The 27,543-nt window shown below is 31.0% G+C and overlaps 1 protein-coding gene across 2 annotated transcripts; it reads left to right on the plus strand.

The window, feature by feature from the left end:
• The first annotated feature begins 95 nt into the window (after window positions 1–95).
• Window positions 96–27,543, plus strand: CCHa1 (neuropeptide CCHamide 1). Of its 2 annotated transcripts, XM_076540138.1 has the most exons (7): window positions 96–222; window positions 864–963; window positions 19,527–19,623; window positions 24,440–24,475; window positions 24,950–25,193; window positions 26,118–26,289; window positions 26,935–27,543. In XM_076540138.1, the coding sequence occupies exons 3-7, from the start codon at window positions 19,542–19,544 to the stop codon at window positions 26,959–26,961; spliced, it is 561 nt and encodes a 186-aa protein (XP_076396253.1). In that variant the 5' UTR covers window positions 96–222; window positions 864–963; window positions 19,527–19,541; the 3' UTR covers window positions 26,962–27,543. The 2 variants fall into 2 exon arrangements, with proteins under 2 accessions (XP_076396253.1, XP_012141487.2); XM_012286097.2 differs by lacking the exons at window positions 96–222; window positions 864–963 and adding an exon at window positions 13,963–14,064 and having other exon boundaries at window positions 26,935–27,542.

Genomic DNA, 27,543 nt, shown 5'->3' on the forward strand with positions numbered 1-27,543 from the left:
ATGGACCTTAAGTTTGCAGAATCGATCTGGAAATCCATGCGATAAGGGGATCGTAACTTTTAGGAGCTATTTGAAGAGGTTATAAAAATCGTATGAGCGGAATATCAATGACGAGCGAGTTACGATCAATAAGTGATCGAAAATAATTTAAGAATCTGTGCTTCATGAAAATTTTATGGAAATTTGTGTATGAGAGTAATAGTTGAAATTATATTCTTGAAGGTACTAAAATATTTATATTTTAGAATTTAATATTTATAACACTTCAGAATATAATATTTATAATATTTTAAAATGTAATATTTATGACATCTTAGAGCATAATATTTATAATATTATACAACATAATATTTATAGTATTTTAGAACATAATATTTATAATATTTGAGAATGTAATATAACATAAAATATCACTTGAGAAAATTATAACCTAAATGTTTCAAAAGACACATTCATTACTTCCACATTTCATTTACACTTTTTAACTCTGTTTCATGTTCACACATTAAATGCAACTTGACTTTGTACGTCTTTAAAAGCAATCGTTTAAGTTATCAGTATCCACTTTGTTCTCCTTTTGTAGTGTCGACGGGAAACCCGCTAAAAATTGCACCGCCAATTTCAGTTCGCAAACCACCGTGAACTCGTCAAAAGGAAGTCGTAAATATTTTGCCTTTTGTTCGAGCTTATTGTCGATTTCATTGAATCGAGTTTAATTAATAAGTGTACACGTCTGTTAAATTTTTAACAATTCGCAATTATTTTTTATTTTGTAGTTAGTGATTGTATCAAGTACGATTACAATTGTGTCACTTGTATTAAAGTATTATTCTTAACTTGTAATAATTTTTTACTATTTTCAGGTATACATTACTATAATTAAATGTCAAGATTTTGTCTGCAAGAAGTCTTCAAGTTTGATGAGAATTTTAAGCTGAGCTTCCTTTCAAAAGTTATGTGTAGGTAAGGTTGGGTATTTAGAGGTAAGGTTAGATATTTAAGGGTGAGGTTAGGTATTTTCAGTAAGGCTAGGTATTTTAGAGATTACTTTGACACTGTACATAATGATATTCACTTCAATTTTTCTGTAGTTCGGACATTCAACTCTCGATGACGTTAACAGCACTTTTTGCAGAGTTCTTTTCGCACTTTACAGAACCCTACTCTATCTTCCATGAGATGGTAAAGTTGAACGCGCTTTAATTTTAAGAAGAATGTTCTGAAATTTATTATTAACAATATCTTGACTATTACGTGAGTTTAATAAATGATATAAAACGTGCACTTATTGAGCGAGCAAGCCGAAGGTGAGCGAAAAAATGAGGGTCCGAACACGCATATAAAAAAAATAAAAAAAATGAGTGTTTCGGCACTTTAACGACGTAGTATGGTTCCTGAGGCATTCAGAAACAAATTTTTATTAGGGTTTGATGCGTTTTGATGCCTAATAAAGCCAGGAAATCAATTTTTGTCGAATTCGGTCCCAAAACGGTACAGGTGGCGCCATTTAACGACAAGCGGCGGAACTACGAAAAATTAAAATCTCGATTTTCTCAAAAACTAGGGACTTTTCCGAAATTCTGAGATATACAAATTGTTCCTTGTCGCCTACGGAATCGAACGAATGTAATTATAGCCTGCTAGGATAATTATTAAGGAAAATAGGAAAATAGCCCATTTCATGGACTAAAAAATTGGCGTCCATCTAGCGGTGAAAGTTGGAACTACGAAAATAGGAAATCTCGATTTTCTCGAAAACTGGGGACTTTTCCGAAATTCTGAGATATACAAATTGTTCCCTGTCGCCTACGGAATCGAACGAAGGTAATTATAGCCTGCTAGGATAATTATTAAGGAAAATAGAAAAATAGCCCATTTCATGGACTAAAAAATTGGCGTCCATCTAGCGGTGAAAGTTGGAACTACAAAAATATAAAAATGCTATTTTCTCGAAAATTAGCGAACTTTGAGTACTTCTGAGGCTCAGAAATTGTTACGTGATCGCATTAGAATCAAAATAAAGCAATAAAAGTTTTCTGAAAGCTTTAATAAAGAAAATAAAAAAAATGTCATTTTATGGAGAAGATTTGTGGCGCCATCTAGCGGCGAAACTGCAAACTAAACTGAAAAAACGTATGTCCGAACACACAGTAAAGAGGTCAAATAAAAATTGATTTTCTGGGCTTAATAGGCACAAAAACGAATAATTTATTCAACAAAAGTTGCTTTAAAATGTCTAAAGAAGCACACTACGTCGTCAAAGTTGCAGAGTATTACTTTTTATATTTTTCCTTAATGCGTGTACGGACATACGTTTTTTCAGTTCAGTTCGCAGTTTCGCCGCTAGATGGCGCCACAAATTTTCTCCATAAAATGACATTTTTTTTATTTTCTTTATTAAAGCTTTCAGAAAACTTTTATTGCTTTATTTTGATTCTAATGCGTTCAGGTAACACTTTCTGAGCCTCAGAAGTACTCAAAGTTCGCTAATTTTCGAGAAAATAACATTTTTAAATTTTTGTAGTTCCAACTTTCACCGCTAGATGGACGCCAATTTTTTAGTCCATGAAATGGGCTATTTTTCTATTTTCCTTAATAATTATCCTAGCAGGCTATAATTACCTTCGTCCGATTCCGTAGGCGACAAGGAACAATTTGTATATCTCAGAATTTCGGAAAAGTCCCTAGTCTTTGAGAAAATCGAGGTTTTAATTTTTCGTAGTTCCGCCGCTCGCCGCTAGATGGCGCCACCTCTACCGTTTTGAACCGAATTCGACAAAAATTGATTTTCTGGCTTTATTAGGCATCAAATCGCATCAAACCCTAATAGAAATTTGTTTCTAAATCCCTCAGAAACCATACTACATCGTCAAAGTGCCGAAATATAAATTTTTTATTTTCGGCACTCAGCCGCCAGACGGCGCCAAGTATATAGTCCTTTTATGCAATTTAATTAATATAATTGATTTCATTAGTTCAATTACCTGTAAAATGAATTGAATTACATAGCAATGCAAGTTCAATTAACTTGCAATTGTTTTGACTGTACTTATCAATTTTTAACCATTCGTAGGCAAATTCTAGTTAACCTGGTTTCTGTCTGAGGCGCCATCTAGCGACAGAAGAGGAGAACTAATTAAACTGCTGTTTCAAAAGTGTGTAGTTCACCCTGTTCGCTGGAGAGATGGCGCCACAATTCCATTTTTTTTTTTATTTAATTAATATTGATTTTATTAATTAATATGTTATATATTTATTAATATTGATTCTATGATGTTTATAATGCATTCTGCAGATCCGAAGATGTGGATTATATGTTCAGAACAGTTTTGCAGACTATATTGCCTCTCGTCGGCAATATAGAGAATGCTAAGAGGTAAAACAGATAGAGCAGATAAAACAGAACTCTGCACAATCATCAGTTAATAAAAATGGGATTCTTTTACCGTTTGATGGTAAATTTGCTAATATAAAATTTTAAACACATTATTAACATACAATTTTTTAAATTGTTAAACTTTTTAACAAATCTACACAATTATCATTGAATGCAATTAAATAAATAAATAGGGAGAAACTTTTTAAACTTGATAAACTACTTACTGTTCTAAAATAGTGGCGCTGTGAGTTAAGCTAGTATATAACAAACCTGTGCTTTAAACCATTTCCCATAAATTGTAAAATTAATTTAATTATTTAAATCAAGTAAAATTTTATTACACCCTGAATGTATTTCAAAATTTGTCCAATGTTCAAAGCTTGAAAACGTTCTTTGATAAAACATAAATAATTACAATAATTTACAAGTTGACTATCAATTAATTATCCGCAGTTCAATAAAGGAGAATCGTGTTTTATCCAAGATTTACCTTCCTCCCTCAGTTCATTAACTCCCGAAAGCGTATCCTTTATTGCACCCTTATTTTTAGCATGTGGGTTATTGACCTCACGATATTGGTTTCCATTTTCATTTTCTTCCGCTGAAAATCTTGAACACGCGTTAATGTCCAACTTTATAGCCCTGTAATTTTAATCATTTACAACGTACATAAAATAAAAGTTTCCAAGAAAAGTTTATTACCAAAATCTGTAAACTCGTAGATCTTGTAATTAAAAAAATTATCCGCAAATGAACGAGGTATTAGTGGACCTTTTTAATAAAAATTGTTTCGTTCATAAAGCAAGATAGTTCACCTGGCGATATAATAAAAAAGGGAACAATGAAAAAGACGTAAATATGTCGTTCCATGGTGTATGCGTAATAGCCTTAAACTTCGAGCGTAACTTTCTGAATAATTAAAGTTTATACGCATTTATTGCTTATGCTAGCAACTTCTTTCTTTTCTCCTTTGCTTTTGATATTTAACTTTGTTAAATCACAGCGTGAGATTTCACTCGTTAAAAAAATTAACTCGTTATATTCAGAAAATGCAATTTAAATATATTTTCATAATTATTAACTTTTACACTTTTTTCATTAATTGTAATTTAATTTACTTCTCTAATTTAGCTTTATTTTAACATACATTCATTTATTTTAATTTATTAGATAAAATATTTAAATTAAAATTTATTTTGAACCTCTTGCATTAATTATAAATTTCTACAATTATTTATAAAATATAATATAAATTATTTCTCTAATTTACCTTTCATCAAAAATTGAAAAAACATTAGAAATTATTTATTTAATAAAAGGAATGAGAGAACGTATAAGTATGAAATTATGTATCATTAAATTGTAGATGCAAAAGAAAATAAAAATGTCAATGTTTTGAAATGTTCATATTTTATATTTTTCCGTGTTCCAACGTTTAAATATAGCAGTGAAATAATTGAAGATTGAAGTATCGATAAAAAGGTTGCGTAAATGGAATCAGAACGTTGATGGATTTTGATAAAATTAAATTCGTGTTTCTACGGAAAATGGAGAAATGGTTTTATTACGACCTCACTTTTTAATTCAGATTTTTGTCACATAGCAATAACTCTATAGAAAGTTTCGAACGTCCATTATTTAAAAGTGGTTTATTTGACAGCAAATCGAAACATTTTATAGAGTCCTCTCAATTTATGGTCGTCTCTTGTAATACATTATTTTCAGGAATTTCAAGGGTCAACAATTTTTAAGAATCAAATTTTAAGAAATACGTAATGTTTGACGGTATATTTTTAAAATTTAAAGGATAATGTTTCAAAATTAAAAAATGAAGTTTCAAGAAGTACGTCAGTAGTAACGTAACATAACCTAACCTAATTTAAAGTAAATCCAAATTAATAGTAACCTAACCTAACCAAACATAATTTAATTTAAAGGAAATCTAAATTAGTAGTAATCTAAATAAATAATAATCTAAATGTATAGTAATCTCAGTTAATAGTAACCTAACTTGTTAGTAACCTAACCTAACATTACCTACCATAACCTAACTCAAAATAAATCTAAATCAATACTAACCTACATAAACAATAACCTTAATGACTAGTAATTTCAGTTAATAGTAACCTAAATAAATAATAACCTAAATGAGTAGTAACCTAACCTCCAAACCTAGTATAACCTAACCTAATTTAAAATATATCTAAATAGATATTAACTTAAATAAATAATAACCTGAATAAGTAACTACAGTTAATTTCCAAATCTATAGTTCCCTAAATTCACAACTCCCAATTTCCAAATCCGTAACTACTCAATTTCCAAATTCCCTAATTTCCAAATCCATAATTTCCCAAATTCACAGCCCCCAATTTCTAAATCCCCAACTTCTCAATTTCCAAATCTACAGTTCCCCAAATTCACAGCTCCCAATTTCCAAATCCCCAATAACCCAATTTCCAAATTCCCTAATTTCCAAATCCATAATTCCCCAAATTCACAGCCCCCAATTTCTAAATCCCCAACTACTAAATTTCCAAATTCCCCAATTTCCAAATCTATAGTTCCCCAAATTCACAACCCCCAATTTCTAAATCCCCAACTACTCAATTTCCAAATCCATAATTCCCCAAATTCGCAACTCCCAATTTCCAAATCCCTAACTCGTAAATTTCCAAATTCCCTAATTTCCAAATCCATAATTTCCCAAATTCACAGCCCCCAATTTCTAAATCCCCAATTACCCAATTTCCAAATTCCCTAATTTCCAAATCCATAATTCCCCAAATTTACAGCCCCCAATTTCCAAATCCATAATTCCCCAAATTCACAGCCCCCAATTTCTAAATCCCCAACTACTCAATTTCCAAATTCCCTAATTTCCAAATCCATAATTCCCCGAATTCACAACCCCCAATTTCCACATTCCCTAATTTCCAAATCCCCAATTCCCCGAATCACCTCGCAATCTCCCAAATTCCCCGAAATAATCTAAAAATTCCCGCCCAAAAATTGCACCCCATTCAAGAACCAGTACAACATTCAAATACACCATTCCAACAGCAACAAAGATAACACGGCTTAAAATTCAGCAAGAACTAACGAGAAATCAGTTTGTAACGATAAAAATGTCCCCGGCGATGCCCGTCGCGTTAAATGGCACGTGTTAACTTGAATATTCATACACGTAGTAGTGTAACCGGCAATTTTCGAGCGATTTCGACGTTTATGCAAAACGTATCCCGTTGTTGGCCATTGCGTCAGGGGAGGGTTCGAACGTTAAACGAACGAAGGAACCCATTTAACCCCGTACATCTGTAAAAATAAAAGAGCAACGACGCGAAATCGTGGCGTCGCCCACGGCCGGGATTGACGCGCTACGACATTTCACGCGCCTCGTTTGTCTTCCTTTTTTATTGCAAATGCATATCGAACGTTGCCGGTGTAATGGCTTGTGATGCCCTCGTCGAACAGTGTGTTCGTTTCCTGACGAAACTTAACGCTTCTTCTCTAATTGATGCTTTGGCAAATTGTTGTGACGAAGCTTCTTGTGCTTCAGGCGTTTTTGGATCTTTGGAAGATTTCGGGTGGGGTTAGGTTACTATTTGGTTAGGTTAGTATTAGTTAGGTGACTATTAGATTAGTGCTAATTTAGGGTTTAAGTTGGGTTACTATTAATTTAGATTTATTTTAAATTAGGTGAGGTTACTCCTAAGTTAGGTTACTACTCATTTAGATTATTATTTATTTAGGTTACAATTAACTGAAGTTACTAGTCATTTAGGTTATTATTTATTTAGGTTAGTATTGATTTAGGTTTATTTTAAGTTAGGTTAAGTTATGGTAAGTTAGGTTAGGTTACTAACTTAGGTTTCGACTAACTGAAGTTACTACGTATTTAGGTTAGGTTAGGTAACTATTAGCTGAAGTTACTACTCATCTAGGTTATTTTTTATTCAATTTACTATTAATTTACAGTTATTTTAAATTAGGTTATGTCATGTTAGGCTACTCTTAGGTTACGTTACTATTAAATGCGAGAATTGAGGTTATGGGAGTTGGTATTCAGGGAATTTAAGGAAATGTGGGATTGTGAATTTGGAGCATTATGTATTTGGAAGTATTTTACTTTGGAAATTAGAGAATTTGGAGATTTGACAACTTAAAAATTAAAAAGTTTGGAAAACATGAAAGTTCTGAAAATAAATTTCAAGTTTGAGCTCGTTACAGAAGCTTGACAGTAAAGGAAGCACTCGTACGGTTTCATTTTATGGATTCAAGTTGGATATCTAATTATCGTTTTGCAATCTCCGGACTAAACGAATGGTACTTGTTATCGCCATTAGCCTAGAAATAGGAGAGAAATATGTCTGAAGAGAAAGTATCTCGCAATATTCTGCCTAACCTAAAATTACAGAAATAACTGTTTCTTGAATAACAAACTTGCGTTATATTATAATTATACTAATTCATAATATATTGTAATGAATTTTTCCTTTAAAATTCATTTTATTAATCAATTAAATGAATTATTAGTTTGTTTACTTTGTATGTAATTTAATTTTATTAATTTAATTAATTTGTTTAATTTATAAGTAGTTAAATTGATAATTAATTTGAGTAATTTTATTAATTTGATCAATGAGAACAATTTGATTAATTTCATTAATTTATGAGTAGTTAAACTGAAAATTAATTTTTGTAATTTTATTAATTTAACAAAAGTAAAAAAATTTGATAAATTTCATTAATTTATAAATAATTCTATTGATAGTTAATTTGCAATCAATTTGATTAATTTTATTAATTTGTTCAAAGTAAAAAATTTGAGAAACTTCATTAATTTATAATTAATTAAATTGACAATCAATTTGAATAATTTTATTAATTTGATCACTGTGAAATATTTGATAAATTTTTATTAAACCAGTGACTAAATTAATAATTACTCTAACTAGTTTGATAAATTTATACACGAATATAATTTCAAGTACAAACAAAATTACAGAATAAAAAATTCCTTCATTCCTTAGTTATAAATGCCCAATAAATTCAGTTACAGATCAATTCAATTAGCCTCATTGAATCAATTTATCTAATAACAAGGTTAGCTCCTATTCCCCGATTGCAAAAGTCATCCCCAATGACACAAGAATTGCATCGAAAATTGAAGTGCTTTCGAAAGAGTTAAATGAAATTAGAAGAGGATCAATTGTTATTGCGTCGTTTAGACGTGGTAAAGTAATTGAGGGAAAAAAGTCAAGCTGCTTCTTATGACTTAGGTTTTACGACTATCATGAATCTCTTGTGTTCCACGATAAAACGCAGTTGACAACGTAACTCGAGTGATGAGAGTCTCTTATGGTTCCATTTTGCAACTTTGCATTATATCTTTTGGTAGTCGCCATTTTGTATTAGTAAATAATTGACGACAATTATGTTTTATGTGTACATTTAATTTACTGGTGCATTTTATTTATGCTATGAAGCATTTTATGGTTAGGTTAGGTTTATTTTATGTACTGTCGTTTATACTATAGCAATTTATTTAGTTCTCAAGTTTAGACACAAATTTAATTTACTATAATTTTTTCACGTATTAAATAATATTAATTTTAATATTCTTTCTTTATTTTTTTGTAATTGTTTTTAAACTAATATGTAGATACAGAGCATTCGAATTTGTTTAATACAATTTTGTAATTTTTTCGTGTGAAAAAATGCTGTGAAAATAACTGATACAATTTGTACATGAATCTCCATATTTTTACTATGGTTGAAATATTTTATATGTTCCTCTTGTCAATATGACGTTGCTTTTTGACTTCCAAATATTTTTACTGTTATGTTTTTACATTCAAAAGTTTTGTAACTAACGATACTTTTTTAGATATTTTTTTAACAATTTGTTATTTACAGGTAAAATAAGTTTTTACTTTTGAATATTATTCTTTTAAACATTCTCATTTTTTAGAATTATAAAAGATAGTCATACTAGTTCTACTATTTTTATTTATATTTTAATGTAAAGAATTGATGTGAGTGACTCATCGTTGATGATACAACCTAACCTAACTTTTAGTCACCGAACGGCGCGAAATTTGAATTGAATTTCGTACTCTACATCATTCTTTAAATTTTATACCATTGTAACCTCTCATAAAATTTTTAATTCAACTTCTAAGAGTTATTTTACTTTAAAGAATAAAAAATTCAAATATTTTTTAGAGAATGTACAAATATTTTTTAAAGGACATACAAATATTTTTGACACCTACTGTATCGCAAACTAGCTTTTAACGTCACAATATTATTTAATAATAAAATTATTCAACCAAACATGCACCAGAAATGACGTCAATAAAAATATAAATACGTCACTTTTATTAATTCTGTCATTTTTTAAATTCTATCATATTTTTGTTAATATATATCGTTGTTATTACATTCTTCTTTATTACTTACACGTAACAATTTCATTTCTGGTACATAAAATTACCTTGTTGTCCCAAAATCATCCTGTCATTATTCAGATTTCTCAGTGCTTTACAATCATGCATAATTCATGTCATAAATTGTATCCTCATTATTTCTTCAAATTTTCGATTAATCCATGACATAAAATCTTTCACTCAAAATGATTTATTTTGGCCAAAAATGAGAGACAAAATTTTATACATTTCTATATTTTATGAATGAACTAAAATTAACTATAAAATAAACTAGGATGAAGTACAGTTATAATAATCCAGGAATAATTATAATATAATTAGCTTGAGTTTCTACAAATCAAATTACGTAACATAAAATTGTAAAAATTAACAAAATTACATAAAATATGATAAACGTCGACATTTTATAAAAAACCCAAAATGAATTATATAATAAGTTACAGAAAATTATAACATACCCGGCGATTCTACGAATCAAATTACGTGGCATAACATAGTCATTAGCAGTACCATTACTCAATGGCACCATTATTTTCCCGTGTAAAATTGCAGCGAGTACGAAGACGACGGTATCCGGCTAAAACCAGATGAAATATTAATAACGCAGGATTTATGGTTCGTGTACAATGATATCGAGTCGAAATAACAGGATCCAGGTGCGGGTATGCGACTTTAGTTCATGCGGTCTGACTCTGAATCGTCGTAACTACTTAGAGCCACATGGCCGAGTCAAACAATACCTTTACCACTTGCCCTCTTCCTCCAATAAAGTGCCTTTCAACCAACGAGAATTACCGCAATTCGTTTTCTCTGTATCGCATTTGCCTTTATCATTAGCCGATAATTTATATTATTTTAAATGTTAATTTAACATTAAACGGTGCATGAATTTACAATTACGTTCGACCGATCAAATATTTCTTTGTACCAAATATTTCACCCCTGAGCTACGATTTCGATACGTTTAATTGTCAATTTTACACGTGCATGATTATTAATTTTTTATACTGGTATTGCTCTTTTCTTTATTCTTTATTTCGGAAATTTTTTTATCTTTTTATTTTGTAACATTATTTTATTTATTATTGTGAATTTACAGATATGTAGAATATTAATAAAAATGACAAGTTATATGACTTTATATTTGTTTTAGAAGCTTTGTGACTTTGTAACGTTATAACAAAATTATTTAATTATAGTATGTTATGTTAAGTACACGCTATATGTTATTATAGTAAGTTTATGTTATAACAAAATACCAATAATATTTTATTAAGACAAGCTAACTTAACATGAAATTAAATGACTTTATAATTAAACTTCTTTCAGAAAATTCCTGTCTTTGTAACATAACAAAATTATTTTACTATAGTATATTATGTTAAGTACACGCTATATGTTATTATAGTAAGTTTATGTTATAACAAAATAGCAATAATATTTTATTAACACAAGCTAACTTAACATGAAATTATATGAATTTATAATTAAACTTCTTTCAGAAAATTCCTGTCTTTGTAACATAACAAAATTATTTTACTATAGTATATTATGTTAAGTACACACTATATGTTATTATAGTAAGTTTATGTTATAACAAAACAGCAATAATATTTTATTAAGACAAGACTCGATACGAAAATAAATACTTGTTCCATAACTGAAACATTCTACAAGTAGCAATTAATCGATAATTAATTAGCTGATAGTGGCAGCAAAGTCAACAACGTGGTATGCAAATTAAGTGATTTAATTATACTGTAACAATGAATATAGTGCATAACTTTATCAAAGTAATGTTTGAAGAATTATTTCCCTGAACACCCCGTTGAGGTTATGTTTCCGAGTCCTGATTTTTAATCGATTCGCAACGAAAGGGTTACTGTAACGACGAAATTCTGCGCACCTGCTTTGTATAATTTTTAGCGCGAAGACATAATTCATGTGGGGAATTCAATCTTTAATAGCTGGTAATATCTAACGCCTACTGACAGTCTTAATGTCCCAGCAAGAAATCATAATTAGCGATACCAGTAGGCGTCGTACATATTAAAACAACGGTTTCATGATAGATTCTTCTAATTTTTTACTTATTACAATTTTTGAATTAACTGTAAATTGGTAAAAATTGTCAGCATTAATTTTTGGTAAATTGGTAAAAATTATTAGCAGTCATTTTGTGTAAATTATTAAAAATTGCCACAGTGTTCATTTTTTGTAAGTTGTTAAAAATTGTCAGCAGACATTTTTTGTAAATTATTAAATATTGTCAGCAGTTATTTTTGATAAATTATTAAAAATTATCAGCATTAATTTTTGTAAATTGATAAAAATTATTAGCAGTCATTTTGTGCAAATTATTAAAAATTGTCAGTATTCATTTTTTGTAAATCATTAAATATTGTCAGCAGTCATTTTTGATAAATTATTAAAAATTGTCACAGCAGTCATTTCTTGCAAATTATTAAAAATTGTCAGCAGTCATTTCTTGCAAATTATTAAAAATTGTCAGAAGCCATTTTCTTGCAAATTATTAAAAATTGTCAGCAGTCATTTCTTGCAAATTATTAAAAATTCCCAGCAGTCATTTATTGCAAATTACTAAAAATTGTCACAGCAGTCATTTCTTGTAAATTCTTAAAACTTGTCAGAATTAATTTTTTCATTGAAACGTCACTTTCACAAATTTAATGACAAAGAATGAATAATAAAATAACATCAGATAAATTTATTCGAAATTTGGCTTAAGCGATTTAATTCGGGAGGGTTTTCGTAGTTTCATCAAATCTGACACGTTTCATAGAAATTTTCCTTTATTACGCACAATTTAAGAGCGATAGGCCTACCATGTTCGCGTAATTAAATTTCATCTGGCCTATATGTTTCAGTCTCACCGAATCTATGTTATACACATTCTCGTTTCTGCGATTCGTATGAATGAACTTCTTGAAATTCGTACGTGAAAGACCTTCGTGAATATTTTATGAGAGCTTGACGTCATTATCTTTTCAATTGTACATTTACAAACTCGCCTGTATTCAAGTAACTGACTTTAGCTTGGGTAACACGCTATTAATACATGAATTACTTACTTTATTATTAATTTAATACTCTGTTATTAATATAATAAAACTACGTTGTTAATACAACAGAAATAATGAAAAAAAAATTCAAGAAAACTGTTATTTTTAGATGTACAATTTTAAAACTTGTTTGTGTCGTTACGTCCGCCATGTTGATGTACCGTAATCAAAATGGCGGACCGAACTGTGCAACGATATTAAAATAAATCGATAATAAAATCAAGATTAAAATCGCTAATAAAGTATATGAAAATTGTGAATAACTCTAATAAATTTTCATCCATATTTATAACTATTAAATTAATTTATTAAAAAATATATATTAAAATATTGTTCCTCCATATTAATCTCTTAATTCGAAATATCAATACTCAATTGCTTGTAATTATAAAAACTGACGAACATTTATATTTCATACTGCTATATAATTATTTAAATTGCTTCTTACAATACAATTATTTAAACTGTTTTTTATTATACAATTATTTAAATAATTTAACTGATTCTTTCAATTGTTTCAGTGCCACAAAATCATTCAAATTAATTGATTACTAAAATTGTTTCTCACTGAACAGTTATTTAAACTATTAAATAAATTATTTAATTTACTTTTGATTATTAAAAATGATTATTGATATTTAAGTTATTTTTATTGTTTCTCACAAGACAATTACTTAAATCATTTCTTACAATTACAGTAAGTATGTTACGAAATTATAACAGTATCGTTATTTATGAACCAATAAATAATGTGATAATTGTACCAGTTTACAAATACATTTATCCACTAAAATTTGAATGGTATAAAGAAAGATATTGTTCGAAGAAATCCGATATAAATTAAGAGAAGCGACTCTGATTTCTAAAATCGCACACACGTTTCTTCTATCTGATCCTGGAGGAATCCGCCAACGCAGGTGCGCATTCGGAAGATGCGCTGTAAAGTTGCCCCACCACCATGCACCACCATACTCCACCATATACGAGACAGGTCTATAAAAGCCCTGATCGCACCACTTCCTGCCTTTGAGTTTACCCGACAACTTCTTCGATCGGGATCCTCGTAGAATCGAGCGTGGAACTCTCAGTTTTTCGTGAATCAGTGCCATATAGAACGAGTGGACTACCATTTTCCGCTTTCGAGTCGAAGGTGATACACGTTAACAAATTATTTTATAATAGTGACATTTTTCTTTAGATTTTATTGGGAATTTATGGAGTAATATTAAATATGCAAATATTTAAATTAGGTGGATTTTTTGTTCCGTGAAATTAGTTTGAGAGTATTGGTAGATGGTTGAGGAAGGTTTTTTGAAATTGTGATAGAAATTGTAGCTTTTGGATTTTTGTGATTTAAGGTTAGATTCTTGTGGCTTTTTAAGGGAAGTTCAATTATTTTAAAGTTTCAAATTCTCAAAATTTCAATATTTTAAAATTGCAAAATTCCAAAATTTCATATATTTAAATTTTAAAATTTATAAATTGTCAAAATTCTGAGTTGGAAATTTCGAAATTTAAAATCGTTGAGATTTCAAGAGTTTCCAAATTTCTGAATGTTCGAATTCAAAATTTACATCTCGATACCATCAAACTTCTCAATCTTCAAAATTCCAAATTTCCTAATTTTCAAAATTTTTAAATCCTCAAATTTCAAAACACTCCAATTGTCTTCTTAATTTTCCAAGTTAAACAAATTTAACCTCAAAATTTCTAAATGTCCAAACACCCTACTTAACAATTTTTCTAACATTCCAAATTCCTAATTTTCAAATAAAAAAAATTTGACAAAAAATTTGCAAGAAAAACTAGTCATGTCATAAAATAACAAATTAAAAAACCAGAACAATAATTGCAAATAAAATTGCATTTTACATACAACAATTTTGTCAACATATATTATGAAATAATTATTTAAAAACAATTGTTCTAACGAAAAAATATGTTTATAATCGCATAGATGTTGTTCCCGCGTTTTAAACAAAACCCAAGCCAACCGATGGAATCATTCAATCAATATTGAAAGACATAACGGGAAAAATATCCGGAAGTTTTCCTTCAGATTTTATTGAAAATTCATTTGTTCATTTAAATTGACTTGTTGATCTACGCTTGAGTGAGTGTCCAAGCTTCGCTTGAATAATCGATATTTTTATAGAAGTTTGCTTTTAAATGTACAGAATAGAGTTCTCTCGAATACGGGAATTATGTATGCAGTTGTTGATTGCGTGTTGTTTTTGTTGCCTTCGAAGAATAATCTGCGGAACTTTTATTCCGCTGCTCCTTTGAAATCATGCTTCTATCTTTGTTTCAACTGAAGTTGTTGATACTTTCTTTTGTGATCACTAATCGTATGATTATTGGTTCGAGTGGTGGTTTACGTTGTAATTTGGTGCGTTGTTATTCCACGCGTCGTAATTCCACGCTTGGTAATTCAACGCGCGGTAATTCCATTCGTTGTAGTACCACGCGTGGTAATTTAACGCGTGGGAGTTCCAATCATCGTAATTCCACGCGTGGTAACTCAACGCGTAGGAGTTCCATTCGTTTAATTCCACGCGTAGTAATTCAACGCGTAGGAGTTCCATTCGTTGTAATTCCACGCGTGGTAATTCAACGCGTAATAATTCCACTCGTCCTAATTCCACGCGTAGTAATTCAACGCGTAGGAGTTCCATTCGTTGTAATTCCACGCGTGGTAATTCAACGCGTAGGAGTTCCACTCGTCGTAATTCCACGCGTAGTAATTAAACGCGTAGAAATTCGACGCGTGGTAATTCAGCGCGTAGGAGTTTCATTCATTGTAATTCCACGCGTGGTAATTCAACGCGTAGTAATTCCACTCGTCCTAATTCCACGCGTGGTAATTCAACGCGTAGGAGTTCCATTCATCGTAATTCCACGCGTGGTAATTCAACGTGTAGGGCTTCCATCCATCGTAATTCCACGCGTGGTGATTCAACGCGTAGAAATTCGACGCGTGGTAATTCAACGCGTAGGAATTCCACACGTGGTAATTCGACTCGTGATAGTTCTACGCGTAGTAATTCGATCCGTGGTAATTCGACGCGTGGAACTGCGGCGCGTAGTAATTCGATCCATGGAAATTCAACGCGTGGTAATTCGATCCGTAGTAATTCGACGCGTGGAATTGCGGCGCGTAGTAATTCGATCCGTGGTTAATCGACGCGTGGTAATTCGATCCGTGGAAGTTCTACGCGTAATAACTCGACACGTGGTAATTCGATCCGTGGTAATTCGATCTGTGGAAGTTCTACGCGTAGAAATTCGACGCGTGGAATTTCAGTGCGTAGTAATTCGACGTGTACTAATTCCACGCGTGGTAATTCCATGGGTAATTATTCCACGTGCCATAATCCCATTCCTACGAGTTCCACGCGTACTAATTCACCGCATTCTAATTCCACGCGCCATAATTCAACACGTACTACTTCCACGCATGGTAATTCACCGCCTACTATTTCCACGCGCTATAATTCAGCTCATACTAATTCCCCGCGTATTAATTCACCGCCTACTAATTCCACGCTTGCTACCACAACTCTGCGTCTACATACCGTCTTATAACCCACTACATTATCAACATAACTCAAGATAATAGTATTAAACACCTCCAAGCTACCCAAAGTACCTAAAACTACCCCAAGAATATACCACTACAGCAAGAGTCCTCTATAAAACCAACTTACCGCACAATTTTAAATTTCAATCCTCCCCTTTCAACGTCTTCGCCAGATCCCTTTGCAGAATTTTGAATTTCAATAAAAATCGCATCCCGCAATTCGCATTACGCGTTATTCACATGAAAATTAGACTCGATTAAATGTAAATCTTTCCGACACGCTGATCGATTGTTCTCGAATGGAGTATGACTTTGTATGTCCGGCACGCGAACAAAAATCCGTGACAATTGAGATTCCTGAAAAGCGTATTTTCGAGCTGCTTACTAGCTTATCTTTCCTTTCACGGAAGATCAAGGAGCATTGAAGAAAATGGACGTCCGCTTTTTCATTCAAATTCAATTTGTCTATTCGCAACTCGATCGCCTTTGTTTAAGCAGATTTCGAAGTTCAAAGTGTCCGATACTTTCTTCCAGTTTCTTTCAGATTTTAGAGTGGCAACTTCTCCGTTGTTACACGGTTCTGGTAAATTCGAAGCGAAGTTGAAAAATCAAAGGTTCTTGGGAAATCGGAGCAAGGATTTTTCATTTAACTTCGAAAGATTCAAGAATGAGTTAATAAAAGTGTGGATTGAAAATACCATTGAACCCTTTTTTAATGGCAATTTTTGTTTTATGCAGAATATTACACTTTTTCATTACACGCCGTTTATTATTATGCATAAATTTGTACGGAATTTTTAATTTACATCGATATTACAATTTCCTGTTCATTCATATTAAACACCCGGATATTTGTACACTTAGATAGTTGCCGAGAAATAACGAAGAAAATTAAAACACAATATGTACCTTTCTAGATCAATGAGTTTTTGTTGTAACATTTTCTAATATGAAAAATAAACAAACGGATTCCGAATGCGCTTTAATGAAATTGTTGATCAAGTGTCTCGGTTCTTCAAATTAAAATCAATAATTGTTAAAAGTTTACAGCGGATTCATTCGTTGAGTTTATATGACGTATGTTGTTAATTTTTTCGTTAAAATTCTTCAACTGCTTATTCTCTTTTGATACTTATGTGTAATTAAACTGAATTTCACAGAACTGTAACAGATTATTTATTAACAAAGAGTTTACAATTTTTAAAAATCGATGAGGATTTTATTATGGAGGTTTAATTTATTAATAGCATACTTTGTGAATTTTAATTAAATTGTTCGATAAATTCTTATAATTACTTGCTGGATAAATTTCGATAATTAATTAGTAAATTCTCTTCGTGATTATTGATTATTAGAGTGGACATGTAGGTTGACATTTGAATTCACCTACGTAACCTAACCTCAACTATGTCGAAACTAACCTATAAATATAATATTCGAATTCATTCTGTTTTGAAGGATTGCTTTCAAATGAGTAATTGTAGATTATTGACATAATTTAAGCATACAAATGTGCATTTATTTTGTACTTAAACTTTTACTAATATTTCATTTCATTTCGATATATCGTTGTTGATACTTTCCTTTGTGATCATTAATCAAATGATTATTGGTTTGAGTGGTGGTTTACGTTCTAATTTGGTGCGTCGTTATTCCACGCATCGTAATTCCACGCTTGGTAATTCAACGCGCGGTAATTCCATTCGTTGTAATTCCCCGCGTGGTAATTTAACGCGTAGGAGTTCCATTCGTTGTAATTTCACGCGTAGGAATTCGGCGCATTGCAGTTCAACGCATAGGAATTCCATTCGTCGCAATTCCACGCGTAGGAATTCCATTCGTCGCAATTCCACGCATAGGAATTCGGCGCATTGCAGTTCAACGCATAGGAATTCCATTCGTCGCAATTCCACGCGTAGGAATTCGGCGCATTGCAGTTCAACGCATAGGAATTCGGCGCATTGCAGTTCAACGCATAGGAATTCCATTCGTCGCAATTCCACGCGTAGGAATTCGGCGCATTGCAGTTCAACGCATAGGAATTCCATTCGTCGCAATTCCACGCATAGGAATTGCATTCGTCGCAATTCCACGCGTAGGAATTCGGCGCATTGCAGTCCAACGCATAGGAACTCCATTCGTCGCAATTCCACGCGTAGGAATTCGGCGCATTGCAGTTCAACGCATAGGAATTCCATTCGTCGCAATTCCACGCGTAGGAATTCGGCGCATTGCAATTCAACGCGTAGGAATTCCACTCATCGTAATTCTACACGTAGTAATCCCACTCGTCGTAATTCTACGCGTAGTAATTCAACGCGTGGTAATTCAACGCATGGTAATTCGACGCGTAGGAATTCCACGCGTGGTAATTCGACCCGTGGTAGTTCTACGCGTAGTAATTCGATCCGTGGTAATTCGACGCATGGAATTTCGACGCGTAGTAATTCGATCCGTGGTAGATCGACGCGTAGTAATTCGCCGCGTAGAAACTTGATCCGTGGTTACTCGACGCGTGGAATTCTGTCGCGTAGTAATTCGATCCGCTGTAATTTGACGCGTGGTAATTCGATCTGTGGAAGTTCTACGCGTGGTAATTCGACCCGTGGTAATTCGACGCGTGGTAATTCAACGCATAGTAATTCGATCCGTGGTAATTTGATCCGTGGTAGCTCGACGCGTGGAATTCTGGCGCGTAGTAATTCGATCCGTAGTAATTTGATCTGTGGAAGTTCTACGCGTGGTAATTCGATCTGTGTAAGTTCTACGCGTAGTAATTCGACCCGTGATAATTCGACGCGTGGTAATTCAACGCGTAGAAATTCGGCGCGTGATAATTCAACGCGTAGAAATTCCACACGTGGAAAACATCATCAAATTATAAATAACTATTGAATGTATCATCAAATACAAATATTTCATTTCATGTACATCGTCTAATGGATTAAATTGTAAAAATTGATTATTAATTATAAATATATAATAATTATTCTTGATGAAGTACTAACTAATTCCATATGTGTTCAATGCAGATAAAAACTGGTCACATGGCGATCGCTTCTGAAAATTCAGTACCTACCATCATACGCAACTTCATGATACTTTTCTGCTTCATCGGTTATGCAGCTGGTACGTATACACCTTCATCGTCCATTCGAAAATAATTAAAACTACTATCGAATCAATCAATAAGTTTCTCCATCTTTAGAGAGTTCCGTGCACATTGATGAATGTTACCAAACTTTTGGTTGCGTACGTATGCAGGCGTCGTCTCACATTCATGCAACAGTTGTGCTTGCCATTCAGCTTGATTTAACCCTTTCATTACTAACAGTATGGAGATTCTATAGACACATCTTATATTATAAACATTTATAGTGAAATTTTCTTATTTTATGGGATAAATATTCGTAGATACTCAAATCGATTTTTTGTATTTTATTTTATTTGTTGTTATTAGATAGTTTAATCATGCGATAAATTTTGTGCAGTTCAGTAATAATTAATAATATTTTCTGAAATTTTTCAATTCTAAAATAATTAACATACACGTTATCAATATTGTATAAGTCATTTTTAACTTTTTTAAAAATATTTAAATAATAAAATTTCGTGAAAGATGTATTAAGTTAAATTTGCCATATATTTATCGTTTCAACTTAATATTTATTTATTTGTCTAATATTTATTTGTTTAATAATATTCATTTATTTATTTGTTGAATATTCATTTGTTTAACAATATTCATTTATTTATTTGTGTAATAATATTCATTTATGTATTTGTTTAATATTAATTTGTTTCATAATACTTATTTATTCATTTGTTTAACAATATTCATTTATTTATTTGTGTAATAATATTCATTTATGTATTTGTTTAATATTAATTTGTTTCATAATACTTATTTATTCATTTGTTTAATAATATTTATTTATTTATCATACATTTATTTATTTGTTTACATTTGATAAATTTTGTATCTAACATGAATATAATTTTTAATATAAAATAAATAAAAATCATTGTTTTTTTTTTAACAAGCTCTAACTGCGCAATAAAAAATGCAAAATGACTCTTCTCCCAGTAAACAATTAAATAAGCTCCGTAATAAATTATTCAGCACACATTTAATAGTAATTTCATAAAAGATAGTGTTATACCAGCGCAATAAGCGAAAAAAATACAGGTATCCCGCGGATTTTATTTATGGATCAGAAGGGGGTTAATTAAATGAGAATTCACTGACACCTGACATTATATCACGGTATAAACAAATAAGGATAACATTCGCAAAATTAATCCCCTTTCCCGACCGAAGGTAATTACGTCCGTTAATAAACTCATTAAGAGCATCATAGAACGCGCAACTTTAATAAAAGAATTTCTGAAAAGTGGCGGCGATATAGCGAGAGAGAACTGTTATTGAAGTTGAAAGGTTAGGTGAAGACATTGGGAAGTCTAATGAGATTTTTACTGAAGTTTAATTGTCAAGAACGTTTTTTAATCTTTTGTAGTTGTTATTTGTTGCTGAAATTTTTGTTTGTGATTTCTGCAAATTTTTAACTTGATGTTAATTGAAAATTTTAATAATATATTTGATCAACAGAATTTAATAAATTTTCCTATTTGTAATTTGTTGTTAAAATTCAATTTGCAATTTCGATTTGCAAGTTCAAATATTTAGCTTGACTTTAATAGAAAATTTGTATAATTTATTTAATAATAAATACAATTTTTTATATTTCTATAGAAAATGTCTTTTTGTTCTTTCTTCTGTGACAAAACCATGCTCTACAATTCAAATTATCCGCATAACTAAAAATTGGACAACATTTTACTATTGATTGCTACGATTTAAAATATTTAAATTGTGATTATGCAAATTTCAAGGTTCATTATTTGAATACTGTATAATGCGGAACAGTTTCACTGAAAATGAAATGTCTTTCGTTAAAATAATATTTCGTTATTAAAATTACCTTTATTGTACAAATTTTTTTATAAACTTTTTAATTTAATATAAATATTATAAATAATTATGAACTGACTTTGAGTAGAGAATTTTAACAAAATTATTTCAAATAAACAATTTAAGAAAAAAAATATTATGTTAGTGTATAAAAAATTATATAATAATGATTATTTATCAAAATTATTTATTTATTTATCATTTACAAATAAACGTAATAAATAAACTATATAAACTATATAAACTAAATAAACTAAATAAACTGAATAAACTGAATAAACTAAATAAACTAAGTTAACTAAAGAAACTAGAAAAACTAAATAAACTAAATAAACTAGATAAACTAGATAAACTAGATAAACTAGATAAACTAAATAAACTAAATAAACTAGATAAACTAAATAAGCTAAAAGAACTAAACAAATTAAATAAACTAAATAAACTAAAAAAACTAAATAAGCTAAGTAAACTAAAAAAAAATAAAAAAAAAATAAAAAAAATAAACAAATTAAATAAACTAAATAAACTAAAAAAAAACTAAATAAACTAAGTAAATTAAAAAAACTAAATAAAATAAATAAAACAAAACAAATAAAATAAATAAATAATATAACACAAAAAATGTTTATTATAAAAAAAAAACAGATATTAAAAAATATGAAAAACAATTATCAACCCACCTTTGTATAATCAAAAACAAAACCAATAATTTTAAATATATAAATAATAATTTCAATAATTGTGAATAATTCTTGAAGTATTATTTGAATAAAACACTGTTATTTTACGCAAAATAGAAGCTTCTAAAGGCAAGCTTAAGGAGGTCCATCCCGAACAATAACAAGAAAGTTTGTGATACATTAACTGAATTATCCATGGACCAGCGATCCTTGTTTCCATCAAATGCATTCAATTTTAATTGTATACCTAAAATCCTCGTACACAAACTATACGAACTATAAGATTAACAAGTTTACGCTTTCTGGCAGTTATGTGGTAGTAACCTGTTGCAGCTTATCCTTCAAACCCGCGGTTTTGTTACCACAACGGTTTACGTTCTATCTCTTATAGCTGTTGCATATTTCATTTTGTTACATGAACAAACAATTTATTACACAAGAATTGTTTTGTGAAAAAAAAATACGGATCACATTTTTAGAATTGAATTCCTTGGTTTTTGAAGGATGTTTGGTAGAATTTTGTGGAGTGCGAGAATTTAGGAGGGAAAATAGGGATTTTCTTTTTCTTTTTGTAGACTTTGTAGGCAAGGTTTCAGATTTGGAAATTTAGGTACTTTTAAATTTGCAAATTTTTGAAATCTTGGATGTGGAAATTTTTGAACTTTTGAATTTGCAAATTTTTACTTTTTTGCATTTTTAAATTTCTAAATTTTTCGAATTCATAAAACTCCAAATTCTCACATCCCCAAATTCCTAAATCTCCAGATTCCTATATTCCCAAATTCCCACATTCCCCAATTTCCACGTCCCCAAATTCCCATATCCCCAAATTCCCACATCCCCCAATTCCCACATCCCCCAATGCCCACATCCCCCAATTCCCACGTCCCCAAATTCCCACATCCCCCAATTCCCACATTCCCAAATTTCCACATCGCCCAATTCCCACATCCCCGAATTCCCACATTCCCAAATTCCCACATCGCCCAATTTCCACATCCCCAAATTCCCACATTCCCAAATTCCCACATCCCCCAATTCCCACATCCCCAAATTGCCACATCCCCCAATTCCCACATCCCCCAATTCCCACATCCCCAAATTCCCACATTCCCAAATTCCCACATCCCCCAATTCCCACATCCCCAAATTCCCACATTCCCAATTCCCATATCCCCCAATTCCCACATCCCCAAATTCCCATATCCCCAAATTTCTAAGTGTCCACCCATCTAAATTTCCAAATCACTAAAATCCCCAATTCCCCTAATCCCCAAGTTCAAAAATGAAAAAATTTCCAAACTCCTAACTCCCCAAATTTCTAAATTCCACCCTTCCCAAATTTCCAAAGCACCAAATATCAAATTACAAGTTCAACGAAAAAAATATTGAGAATATAGCATCCCATATACGTTCATACACTGCACATTTCAGTCTTCCTTCGCGAACCTGAATAAAAAGAATAGCTTCACTTGCATAGATGCAAGGAGAAAAGAAAATGGACCGTCATCGACGTTGAAACAGAAAAGCAATCGCTGTCTTTGTCACCTAGTCAATTCAACAGCATATTTAAAATGGACGATCTGACGTCCGCCATTTTGTTCACCCTCACAAAGTTGCTTGAAGACGTCATTCTCCCTCTGCGCACTATTTTCACAATTATCTGTTTATTTATGCACACATAATTCTTTCTGAAAATATTTCTTTCTTAAAATAATTCTTACATATTTATATATTTATTGTTTTTAATTTTATACACTTGAAATTATTTTTTTGATTGCACAAATAAGGAAATCTAACGTAAAATAATTCAAGAATATCTAACTAAAGAATACCTAGAGACAAGAAAGACAAAAAATTGAAAAAAAGAAGAATACTCTTTCATCCCTTATCAATTAAAAGAGTTGCATTCTTCTTTCGAATAAATTGAATAAATATATAAATCCTGAATGTTATTCGACTGTTTGCATATGTCACCGAGTACAAATAAAAGCCTTTGTCAGTATTTGTATTTAATAATTTGATCGGAATGCGATATCACGCGGATGTGGAAAATTAATCTCTACATAATATTTCATTTCAGAGGCATACTCCATATTTTCTGGAGTATCGCGAGGAATTCTTTTTCTTGCGAATCCTTAGAATTTTTAATTAACCCAATTCACCGCGCAACCACGTATTGGTATTATTTTAGGAAACCCTAATGAGACTGAAATCGCCCACCTTAGTTTTCATTCAGTAGACTTAAATAAAAATACGCGGTCTTCACGTATGTTCGCACTCGTTGTTTCAGGTTCTTGCCTGAGCTATGGACATTCATGTTGGGGAGGTACGTTTTCACATTTTTATACAAATCTGTAATTAAACAGATAATAGCAGTATATCATTCTAACATTTTTTTTTATTTTTTATTATTACTTTAGGCTTTTTAATTTTTTATGAAGATGAGTGTGATGAGTTTCTAATAACAAGTTTATTTTTTTAATAACAAGTTATTCTCTTGCTGTTACAAAATTTATAATAATTATTATTTTGATTTACTTAAAAAATGACTGACAGAAGATTTAGTAATTTTATAATTTTAAAAATAGATTGAAAATAAAATTAGAAATTTTGATTCATTATTTTTGAAACGCTCTATATACTGTTCTAAATGAAATATTAAACATTAATTGTTCATTAACAATGTCTTACGTATAGGGTCAAATATTGTCATGTAGATGCAACTTAAAAGCAGTGTTTCGCTGAAATTTAGTATTTAATTTGATTGACAGAGTAGTGACACATTATTTCATAATTACAGCACATGGTAAACGAAGTGGAGGCCATAACAACGGATACGTGTTACCCTTAAAAGGAATGAACGACATGCAACAAGGAGTACCGTTACTTACGAAAGAGCATTTAATATCACGTTTAATTGGTCGGCCATTGATGTCTAATAAATACAAAGGAAGATGGGACAGGCTTTTTAAAGTGAAGTTGAATTATCCAGAACATTTGAACGACGATGATGTCAATACTCGTATTACTAATGAACTTATTGGGTAAGTAGTAACAATACAAATATAAATTATATGTAAAATAATATATGTGTATAATTCTCATTTACAATACAATATAATTTCATTTTTCTAGTCATAAGAAGTATCAAGGGATATCAATAAATATAAAACGCAAACTTAAGTTAATTCACTTATAGTACTCATCCCAAGAGTTGGCGCGTGTAAAGAAGCTCCCAGACTTCCACTTCGGCTAATAAGAATAATGACAACTGTTGGGAAGCACTATCTCACTTTCGTCTGTCCTTGTTTTTGGCCTAATGTACCGACCGTGAGCCAATTGCACCGCCGAAAATACGTGTGGCGTCCATTTTTCTATTCCGACCAATTGCCGCTCTTCTAAACACGTCAACTCACGCGCCAACTCGTGGGTTGGCATCGGTACCCTTGCCTCATGATTTATTCGCGTCGGTCAGAACTAATCACTGCTGCAATACTAAAACAGATGGAGAAAGTTAAAATATTGTATCAATTTAGTATTATTCGGTTGACTATGTAAACTGCCGTGGCTCTTCTAAACACATCAGCCTCGCGCGCCAACTCGTGGGTTGGCATCGGTACCCTTGCCTCATGATTTATTCGCGTCGGTCAGAACTAATCACTGCCGCAATACTCAAACAGATGAAGAAAGTTAAAATATTATATCAATTTAGTATTATTCGGTTGACTATGTAAACTGCTGCTCTTCTAAACACCTTGGCTCATGCGCCATCTCGTGGGTTGCGATCGGTATCAATTCTAATTTATTTAAAAATGTCAGAAATCTCATGAGAAATGAAAGAAGTTAATAATGTACTTAGCTGCTGTTTTGCATTTTATATTTACAATTTTATTTTGCAAATTTTTCAGTTGTTTTGTTCATTTATCAGTGTTTGTAATGAGTATAATAATTTGTACTGTCATCGACAGAGATCAGAACAACGAGGACATCGACGGTGGCAAAACGAAACACGACGTGCAGGACATGATAGAAAATTTGAACAACGAGAAAAACGAAATACCGAAAATTGTACTGATGCTAAGGAACGAGGAGGATGAACAAGGCAGCAAACCACAGAACCTTGATTTCTTTAAATTTTTGGTAAATTAAAATCTTCTGAATCGTTACTAGTATGCAAAAGTTTTAGTCTCTCGTTTAAATTCAGTCGAATTCCCGCCTTTGCTATGTTACCGACGGTCGGTAATAAAGTAGTAGATAATTGAGGTTATGGAAATACTGAAAGTTATGGAAATATTGGAGGAGGACTTGTAAGGTTATTGGAATTATAGAAATTTGGGGATAAAGAAATCTAGAGATCTGGGGATTTAAGAGTATAGGAATTCAGAGATCTAGGGATATAAACGTTTAGAGTTCTTGAGACCTAGAGATATAAAGGTTTAGAAATCTTGAAATCTAGGGATATAAAAGCTTAGAAATCTTGAGATCTAGGGATATAAAGGTTTAGAAATCTTGAGATCTAGGGATTTAAAAGTTTAGAAATCTTGGAATCCAAGAATATAAAAGTTTAAAAATCTTAAGATCTAGGGATGTAAAAATTTAGAAATCTTGAGATTTAAGAACATTAAAATTTATAAATCTTGAGATCTAAAAATATAAAAATTTATAAATCTTGAAATCCAAGAATATAAAAGTTTAAAAATCTAGAGATTAAAATTTTTGCATGCATTCAATATAAATCCCACTCAATATATCGCCCTATAATAACATTATACTTTTTACTTGCAGAGCGACGCGAACGGTAATTTCGAATAACAAAGTTTAAGATTATGTCGACGCATTATTGAAATAGAAATTGTCACGAAACTTATTGTAACGAGGCTAATAAGATTATTAATTTCAATTAATTTATTAGCGATTGTGTTTCGCGAATAAAAATCTATGAACATTTTTCGTGTACACGTTCCCACTTTCAATTTTGTAAATATATTATCGGTATTTTAAATAGACAACAATATTTGCATTAACAATCCTTTAAGTCATTTGTTTATAGAACAGGTGTTTCAGTTCATTATCGACCATCGTTTACATATTGATTCCTTCCTGTTGAACGGTTTATTCATACAGTGCAACGTTTACGATGAACAGAGGCAATATAAACTGATACAAACGATGAAACATATATGAATAATAAATCAATTAATTTGTAATGAGTTATTAATTTTTATTTTAGAAGTCAATAAAAGCTAGATGAGATTGCAATTATTTTACTGGACTTAAGATTAGACGAGTACAGGGTATTCCTAAAATGATGTCCTCGAACCTATATAGTTTTTTTTAATTTTAATTTTAAAATTGCAAATTGAAATCAGTTTAATCTAATGACATTGGTAATGT

The sequence above is a fragment of the Megachile rotundata genome, chromosome 15 (genome assembly GCF_050947335.1).
Source record: "Megachile rotundata isolate GNS110a chromosome 15, iyMegRotu1, whole genome shotgun sequence".
Classification (NCBI taxonomy): Eukaryota; Metazoa; Arthropoda; class Insecta; order Hymenoptera; family Megachilidae; genus Megachile; species Megachile rotundata.